This window comes from Sinocyclocheilus rhinocerous, unplaced genomic scaffold, assembly GCF_001515625.1.
Source record: "Sinocyclocheilus rhinocerous isolate Xijiao unplaced genomic scaffold, SAMN03320098_v1.1 scaffold1677, whole genome shotgun sequence".
Taxonomy (NCBI): domain Eukaryota; kingdom Metazoa; phylum Chordata; class Actinopteri; order Cypriniformes; family Cyprinidae; genus Sinocyclocheilus; species Sinocyclocheilus rhinocerous.
This window is the reverse complement of record NW_015646345.1, coordinates 288,270-298,133: the sequence shown is the minus strand read 5'-3', so window position 1 is coordinate 298,133 and position 9,864 is coordinate 288,270. Positions and strand designations below refer to the sequence as shown.

Genomic DNA, 9,864 nt, shown 5'->3' with positions numbered 1-9,864 from the left:
TAGAAATTAGAGAACAATTAAAGTTGCCTATACACTACCAGTCAAAAGTTTTTGAACAGTAAGATTTTTAATGTTTTTTAAAGAAGTCTCTTCTGTTCACCAAGCCTTCATTTATTTGATCCAAAGTACAGCAAAAGCAGTAATGTTGTGAAATATTTTTACTATTTAAAATAACTGCTTTCTATTTGAATACATTTTAAAATGTAATTTATAGTGATTTCAAAGCTAAATTTTTTGCATCATTATTCTAGTCACACGATCCGTCAGAAATCATTCTGATATTCTGATTTGCTGCTCAAAAAACATTAATAATAATAATTAAAAAAGGTTTCTTGAGCAGCAGATCAGAATATTAGAATGATTTCTGAAGGATGTGACACTGAAGACTGGAGTAATGATGCTGAAAATTCAGCTTTGATCACAGGAATCATTTTAAAATGTATTCAAATAGAAAGCAGTTATTTTAAATAGTAAAAATATTTCACAACATTACTGCTTTTGCTGTACTTATAAAACATTTCTGTCCCCCTCACTTCTGAAATGATGGCTACGCCCCTGCGTGACGCTTTAACTTGATTACTTTTTGATAAATATTTTATTTAATAGATTCATTACCTTCCCGAAATAAGTTTTGAGATTCGGGTGTGGATTAGTATACGTGCATGTTGGGGAATCTCATAAATATTCATATATGCTCCACCCATTTATATCGAAAATCTCAGAAACCTCAGAACTCGGAACACCGGTGCAGACTTTATGTGCTAGATTTGTGTGTGTGTGTGATGATGGAGTGTGAGGGCATCGCGGGCATTGAGCAGTTTAGCAGCCCGGGGAAGGGCAGAGGACTGCGGGTGAGCAGAGCGTATGAAGTCGGTGAATTGCTCTTCTCGTGTCCCGCTTATTCATACGTACTGTCCGTCAACGAGAGAGGATTCATCTGTGAACAGTGCTTTACACGGTCTGACTTGCCTTATTTATTTATTTAGCCTCTTTATTGTTGTTGGTATTTCTTATAGGCTAATGTGTTACTTTATGCTTATGATTGTTATTTTCTAACAAACTTGGATGTATACGTATGCTACATACCGCTAAAAAAAAAAAAAAAAACGTAAGTACGTTCTCATTTGTTACTAGCATTATTTCATTTATACAGCTTAATTAGAAAATGTATTTATTGTTGCATTTGAACGTTCTGGTAAAGCTGAATGAATGACATGATTTAACAGCATGTGTAGAGGTGCAAACAATTTACATATCTTTGAGAGAGAGAGAGAGAGAGAGAGAGAGAGAGTGAGAGAGTGTGTGTGTGTGTGTGTGTGTGTGTGTAATGTTAGAATTTAACTAATCTTATCTGTCAGTTTTTTTCGCGATTTTAGTTGAAAGATGTCTAAGGCATAGTCTAACGTTTGTTGATATATAAAACAGAAAAGACAGCACGAGAAAATAAACAATTAAGCCCTTCTCTACTTTTTATCTCTCTTTTCTGTCATGGCCAGCAGATAAGCTCCAAAAGGGCACATCTAAAAATACAGCAGAATGTCCTGAAGCAGCTGCCCAAACTCAGGACATTTGCTCTAGCCCTGTGTGGTGACAGCACACTCACTGTGACAGCTGCTGAAGAGAGATTGCAGCTCTAATACCTTGCTCTATCACATTCTGTTCCAGTCTCTCTTAGTTGTAAATGAACCGCAAGTCACTTTGAAAATATAGTGAATTAATGTGTGCCAATGAACCAGTTATATTTTCATGTAGTAATAAACACATGTAGTAATTTTCACATGAAACATGCTTACTGTTACATGAAAATATTGCTTGTTCTTTCAGACACATGTACACAAGTTTTAATGAACATTGGTGGTTGTGTGTGTGTTTTTTTTTTCTCTGTCATGTACAGGAAAAAGGGTCTTGCAAAATGTGGAAAGTGCAAAAAAGCATTCTACTGCAATGTGAACTGTCAGGTAAATCACACACACATACACACACAATCATATACATACTAACAGTGATAAAAATAACAAAGAAACTAATTGCAAGCAAAAAGAACACTGGAAGAAAGACATACATGAATGAAATAAAAGTGTATCTGACAGCTTTGGAAGCTTGTTTTTGACACGGGATAAAAAAATAAAAAGGTAACTGTGACATATAATCCCACGATTCAGACTTATTTTCTCAAAAAGGGTGACTTTATTTATTTCTCACAGTTCTGAGTTTACATCTCACGATTCAGATTTTTTTAGTTTTCTCAGAATTCGAGTTTACATCTCGCAATTCTTACTTCTTTTTTTTTTTCTCCATCGGGGAAATGGCTTCCATAGACAACAGTGTCACATTCAGAAATTGAGGGGGGGAAATAAGCCCTGATAAAAAGTAAAACAAATCTACTTAAATGATTTATTGTCATTTAATAAAGACTGTACTTCACAATTTTTGATAAAATTCTATCATGTTTTAAAAATGTCTGTGAAACAATGGGCCAGAGCACATGTGGAAAAATTGGGAAATGCATGTACTGTGCTGATAATGAAATTCACATCACAAGGCTTTTGTTAAAACTATAGATCAGGGGCGTAGAGTTATCTGACTTCTAAGCCAATTAAAAGCTAGAAATTAGAGAACAGTTAAAGTTGCCTATAGCTACACTACCAGTCAAAAGTTTTTGAACAGTAAAAAATATTTCACAACATTACTGCTTTTGCTGTACTTTGGATATATATAACATTTCTGTCCCCCTCACTTCTGAAATGATGGCTACGCCCCTGCTATAGATCGAACTTCCACATTTTTGTATTCCCGCACAGTTGGCTCAACAGAGGGATGGTGCCAAAATCAAAAGTTAATTATGAGTGTCAAAAGTTTTTTGGCAAAAGAGAAGGTCACATTCTTTCTATGTTTTCTCTAGTCATGTACATATGCAATTTCAGAATTTTTTTTCAACTTTCTACTGTGTTGAAAGCCAAGTACACCATGTCAGCAGTGAATTACCCTTGTAAGTGGCTGTTGGTTCATGAAGTTCAGAAACATCAATGACTCCTCATGCATGACAGCAAGTCATTGATATGTTTTTCCCCATAATTTTTTAGGCTCCATCTGCAAAGCACATTAGGATTTAAATATAGCATCTCAACTCCCTCTGAATTGTATGTGTACAGTTGTCTACAACAATCACATCACAACTTCGTACCAAACTGGTTGTCCACACAAACCAATTTAATTAGTTTATCCATATTATTCATCAGGGATGGGTGACATATGGCTAAATTTTTACATCTCAATATTTTCCAAAATGTTGACAATATTTTTACATTTGCTCTTGATTTATTTATTTATTTTTTAAATAAAAATAGGATGTAAATTGTAGATGTAAATTTAGATTTAAATACAAAAAGTTCTTTGAAGAACAAATAAAAAGAAAAAGTGGCAGGGGCATTTTATACTCCAAGAGTGTAAAACTGTGTATGACATGACTGAATGCACAGATCGATCCTGACTAGGGATGTAACGATTCACTCAACTCACGATGCGATACGATTCACGATATGATTTTCTCACGATTTTTTAAAACTTGATTTATTGGGGATTGAGCTAACGTCTGCAGGACAGTGGCCCCCAGGACTGGAGTTGCCCATCCCTGTTCTATACTATAAAGCATTGTATTCCACAAAATCTACAGTTATCTTAAAATCAGTAACCAGTCTTTCCTGATAATAATGGGTGTCTTTTAATGATTTTCATATTCTGCAATTTCACAAGACATAACATAAGCATCTTATCTCTGTGTGTCATTATACCTTATAAACATTCATGCTGTGTATAGTGTATATGCATTAATGAGTGTTTCATGTGTCATTTTTTTGTGTATTTGACAGAAAAAGAACTGGCCCATGCACAAGCTGGAGTGTCATGCTATGTGTGTGTATGGAGAGAACTGGTGCCCCTCAGAGACGGTGCGACTGGTGGCCAGAATCATCGCCAGGCTGGTCAGATACAAACACCATTTTATTACTCTCTTTGTTGAGACAGAATCAATGAGTGTTTGACACGTATTTACTGATGCAGAGACACCAGAGAGAGAGAAGCCCGTCAGAAAAACTGCTCTTACTGAGGGATATGGAAGGCCGTAAGTACCAGAAATCGTTTAACGCATCTGACAGAGAGGGCATGCTGTGTTTTGTATTTTTAAATGTATTTTGTCAAATGGGTTTTCACATATCAAGACTTTTTATCTAGAAGTGCCCTTTTGTGATGCTATTGTGCAATGCTTTTAATTTTATTATTTTTATTTTGATCATATTTAAGCTCATAAAAAGTCGTTTAAATGGTATAACACATGTCTTAACTACCACTCTTTAGGTCTTAAATTTGGGGATGGTAAACAGGAATCACGAAACGGGGTGTTGGTGGCCTAATCTGAATCCTAAATTTCAAAAGGCTATTATTTAATTAAATAAATGTAAGCTACAAGTTCAAAGTAAAAATGGGGCACTGTTGCGCATTCTACAGGCTTGTGGTTTCAAAGCAGTTTGCAGTCAATGAGTACCGTGTATTTATGACAAGTGTTTGCTTATGATCTATTGTTGATTAATTATGACAATGTTCACTTTATTGTTAATGGATCCAAGTGCAGGCTTTATTCCAAAGAGTGGTCAAAACAGGCAGGGTCAAACAACAGCAAACAGGTATAATCCAGGAGGCGACAAAAGAGTAATCCAATAAACAGGCGAAGATCAGGGCAGGCAGCAAACATTCAGAAATCAGAAACAGTCCAGGGTCAAAAACAAGGCAAGGCAACAAGGAAAACATGGGGAACTTGGGAATGCTACAGGCTAGACAATACTGAGCAATGAATGAGTGAAAAAACAGGCTTTAAATTGGGTGAGACTGATGGAGGTAACAAGACACAGGTGAGTTTGTATTGTAATATGTTGTAGATTTTGTTGTAGGTTGTAAGAGTTAATTTTATGTACTTCATCTTTTTTTAAATGTACAGCTGCCAACTCTAGTAGCTTTTCACATTATATCAGCAAAAAAATAATAATAATAGGCAGGGTCAAACAACAGCAAACAGGTATAATCCAGGAGGCGACAAAAGAGTAATCCAATAAACAGGCGAAGATCAGGGCAGGCAGCAAACATTCAGAAATCAGAAACAGTCCAGGGTCAAAAACAAGGCAAGGCAACAAGGAAAACATGGGGAACTTGGGAATGCTACAGGCTAGACAATACTGAGCAATGAATGAGTGAAAAAACAGGCTTTAAATTGGGTGAGACTGATGGAGGTAACAAGACACAGGTGAGTGCAATAAGTGATGATGAGTCCGGCAAAGGATTATGGGAAATGTAGTCTGTGAGAGTGTGCCAAGAGTCGGGGTGGAGTGCCCTCTGGTGGAGCTCATGGGCACTCCAGCTGGTGATAGTGACAAAATGAAATGAAATAAAGTAAATAAAATAAAATATGGACAACTTATTATTTTAGCTAGTTTCCAAGGCAAAATTTCTCATTTTTATTTAGTTTAACATAAATGTAGTAAAATAAGTAAAACTAAAACTATATGTTTAAAGAGGGGTGTTATCAGTTATTATTTATTATTTTATATTATATCAGGTTGTAGTTCCTTTAAGTACAAAGTCTAATTATTTGGTTATCTTTCAATTTTAGGGCTCAGGGATTTTTGGTTATTTCTTTTTGTTTTAAATTTGAGCCTGTTTCCTCTGTATTACACAGTATTTGGAAATGAGTTCTGAGTTCTTTTTTTTTCAGTTTTCAATTTGTCCATTTTCTGCAATTCTTTGTGATTCATATTTTTATAGGTTTTTCCAATAATCCAAAAATGTTATGAATTTCAGTAGCCTTTGGGCGTATTGTGCTTTTTTAAACCATCTAATCTAATTCCCAGTGGTTACATTTTTTTTTCTCTTGTTTGAATATCATTATCACTTGGAAATACATCACAGTTGCTAATGTAATTTTATGTTAACTTTAAGCATGTAAAGCTGTTACTGTATATAATGGTTATTATGTCTTCATTTTCTCACAGACATGGAGAATATGGATAATGAGAAAAGAGATGAATGAAGCACATATAGCAATTTTATGTTAACTGTAAGCATGTAAAGCTGTTACTGTATATAATGTTATTATGTCTTCATTTTCTCGCAGACATGGAGGATATGGATAATGAGAAAAGAGAGATGAATGAAGCACATATAGCCGGTCTCCATCACTTCTACTCCAAACACCTGGATTTCCCTGATCATCAGGCCCTGCTCACACTTTTATCACAGGTAAACACAGAAGTTTTGACAGCTGACCCTTTGCAATGCCCTTCCTTACTGCTTTACTGATCAACTCTTTTTTTGTAAATAAAATGGCATCAGTTCACGCGTGATTTTGCTACCGAGCATATGTCATCATGCAACAGAAAGCAGGACATTTGCAGAGGCTGTGGATTACAGATAATGATGTTGTAAATAAGTTTCAGGGTTTGGCACAGACCGGTCTTTTTGTTTCTTAAGACTTCAGTATATTATCAGGGGCTGTGTGTATATTGCCAATTTTCAATTTTAAAACTTTTAAAAGTTTGAAAACCTCTGATTTAGGGGAGACATGGAGTACAATTCAGTTTATTATTGTAAATAGTGTTATTGTGTAGATAATTATTGATTACAGAGTTGTTGTAGTTGTTTTAATAACTCTTAAAAAGAAGTATAGGGTGAGTTTTTCCCTATCAGATCTTTGTAAGTTTTTTTTTTTTAAACCCCTAATGTGTTTGCATTCAACGACATCAAATGTGATGTTTGTTTTGACCATTTTTTTTTTTTTTATAATATTTTAATAAAAATACTTTTAAATAGTAAAACACAATTTGATGAATAATGATGCCTAAATGGTCCTTGTAGATGAAATATATCCTTACTCAGTACGGATATGAGATGTGGCCCAAAACAACAAATAATAAAAATGCTTTTTAGAATATTACACATCATTCTACCTATTCCCCCATAAAGTGTCAATGATCTATTCTGTTATTGGCACTTTATGAACGTATTGTAGTGACAATCAGACTAAATTAATTCCTTGGAGCATTTTGCTAAATATGTCTAAGCGAGCAACAGTAACCAAAGGGGTCTCCGCAAAGGGTCAGTTAATCACTTAATTGTCCAATTAAAGTAAACAATTGTTTAGAGCAATGATACATGATGTGTTGTGTCTACTTTACACAGGTTCACTGTAACGGCTTTACTGTGGAGGATGAGGAACTCTCGAGCTTGGGTTTAGCTATTTTTCCAGAGTAAGCACAAGAAAACATACACGATATCTATAACAAGGTGCTCCTCTCACAAGGCTTCATGCTGTCTTTGTGTTTAAGTGTTTTAAATTATGAGACTGTTGGATGATGAATAATCATATATGCTGCTGTAATAGGGTTAGATTAGATGGTCCAAGTCTATTTCCAGCCTCTCTTGGACATTGTTTGTGAGCAGTTCTGAATGCTAATAAAACAGTGTCCTGCTATTTACATCAGTGACTGTCGTTCACTTTGAATGGATTGTGTTCAAAAATGAGCTTTGCTAGATATTTTATTAGCAACTGATACTAATGTCACAAAATTTTGGCCAGTAATGATGTGATAAAATAACTACTATGCTTAAAACAAAACAAAACAATTTTGCTGCTTTAATATTTTTTTGGGAAATTGTGAAACTTTTTTTTTTCTTCAGGATTCTTTGATGAATAAAAAGTTAAAAAGAACAGCATTTATTAAAAATAGAAATATGTTCTAACAATATAAGTCTTTATGAACACTTTTTATCAATTTAACACATCTTTGCTGAATAAAAGCATTAATTTCTCTTTAAAAATAAATAAATAAATAAAATAAAATGTACTGACCCCAAACTTTTGAACGGTAGTGTATATTGTTACAAAAGATTTATATTTTGAATAAATGCTGTTCTTTTTAACTTTTTTATTGATCAAAGAATCCTAAAAAAAAGTATGACAAGTTCTACCAGAAAGACTCGGGAGGTGATAAGATTCAAAGTAATTTATTTTACAAAACCAAGACATAAAAAACAGAATTCTTTGGCGTAGACCCCATCTGTAGCTTTAATCTTGAAGATTCAGCTATTACTGCCGAGACAAACGCATGGACAGGGCCAACCTGGTGGTGGTGGGGAGGATGGAGGGGAATGTCAATGTCAGTTTCTGCAAACACAAGGAAGGGTGAGTAAAGAGCATATATATTTCTCGTGTCGAGTGACGATTGGCTAGATCTAATTTTAATACGTGACGTAGCATTAAGTCTTCCTAGTAGAACTTGCGCTAAAGCTTCCATTTCCAAAATAAAATATTAAGCAGCAAAACGGTTTCCAATGTTGGTAACAAATCAGCATATTAGAATGATTTCCGAAGGATTATGTGACACTGAAGACTGGAGTAATGATGCTGAAAATTATCTCAGGAATAAATTATATTTTAAATTATATTAAAATAGAAAACAATTATTTTTAAATTGCAATAATATTTCACAATATTACTGTTTTTTCCCCTGTATTTCTGATCAAATAAATGCAGCCATGATGAGCAGAAGAGACTTCTTTAAAAAACATTACAAATCTTACTGATCCCAAACTTTTGAACGGCAGTGTATTTTTAAAAAAGCACTCCTTATTAGTCACTAATTAAATTATTATTGATGTTATTATCAGTGAAATAGTTAATGAATTGATTACTTAAAACACAGATACTCACAGATACTCATATGTATTTTATTTTGTTTCAGAAATGAATTGATCTTGAAAATGGTCGCATAACTGTGCAGTATTGCATTTAAATGCAGTATTACATGAGCCCTGAAGCATCTACAGCATAAAGTAGTTGAATTAACCATAGGTCTTCAACCCTGCTCCTGGGGACCAACTGTCCTGCAAAGGTTCTGTCCAACCTGCTTCAGCACACCAGGGGTCTCATTTATAAAACTCTCCGTAGATTTCATCCTAAAATTGTACGTAGGCACAAAAGCTAGATTTTGCGTACGCTCAAAAGTTTTCAGATTTATAGAACCATGCGTACGCCAGAACCTGGCAAAAATCCCTTTATAAATCCCAGTCAGAGGAAAATTGTGCGTACATGCATCTCCACCCCGACTCCACCCTGAAATCACCATATATGGAGCTTACAACGCCTAGTTTTACTATGCATAACCTCATCTGCATATCATTTCTATGCATATTCCCATCCATGTGACACCATGTTTAACACCGTCAAAGGTACAAGACATTAAGGAAATATGAGATACGGACTATAAATGCCATTTGTGCCATACACATTAATTTTTATTGCTAAAATCATCCGGTATCCTTGTTATGTTTTAGAATAAATATATCAAAATATCCATAAAAAACTGTTTAAAATAGTTGATCTCATTCATTTCCACTGGCCCAATAATAGTTCAATTGTTTTTAAAAATGCAAATTAAATTAAATTAATGCAGTTTTGCTGATAAGGTGAACATCTTTTAGCTATTTTTTGTGAAAAAATATAGGCCTATATTTATTGCAGTGTAAATACAATTATCTAACTCTGCGCGTTATTGACAAATTATTGAAAAAAAAGGAAACGTGCAAATCTTACGGTTTTCTTCAAGTTGTATCCTTCAAATACACTTCCGTGCAGCTGTGGTTGTACAGTAAGCTATTATCATTGGTCCTATTCAAACCGGACAATAGACCATTCCACTGAATTCAGCAGTGTCCACCACAATTTCCAAGTAAATGCACATCATTGATCATTTTTCTCGTTAAAAATATGTTCTCATAACATGAGATGTGCAGTTTACTTTAAAGATAAATTATTGTGCA

The 9,864-nt window shown here is 34.4% G+C and overlaps 1 protein-coding gene across 1 annotated transcript in view; it reads left to right on the top strand.

Moving 5' to 3' along the window:
* Positions 1–723: 723 nt before the first annotated feature.
* LOC107707324 (N-lysine methyltransferase SMYD2-B-like) overlaps positions 724–9,864 on the top strand; it is a 24,258-nt gene continuing 15,117 nt past the window's right edge. Inside the window, exons 1-6 of the mRNA XM_016511310.1 lie at positions 724–958; positions 1,895–1,958; positions 3,870–3,980; positions 4,060–4,120; positions 6,161–6,285; positions 7,225–7,292. Of these exons, the coding sequence (XP_016366796.1) occupies positions 783–958; positions 1,895–1,958; positions 3,870–3,980; positions 4,060–4,120; positions 6,161–6,285; positions 7,225–7,292 (605 nt within the window). The 5' untranslated portion in view covers positions 724–782. The remainder of the gene's footprint in view (positions 959–1,894; positions 1,959–3,869; positions 3,981–4,059; positions 4,121–6,160; positions 6,286–7,224; positions 7,293–9,864) is intronic.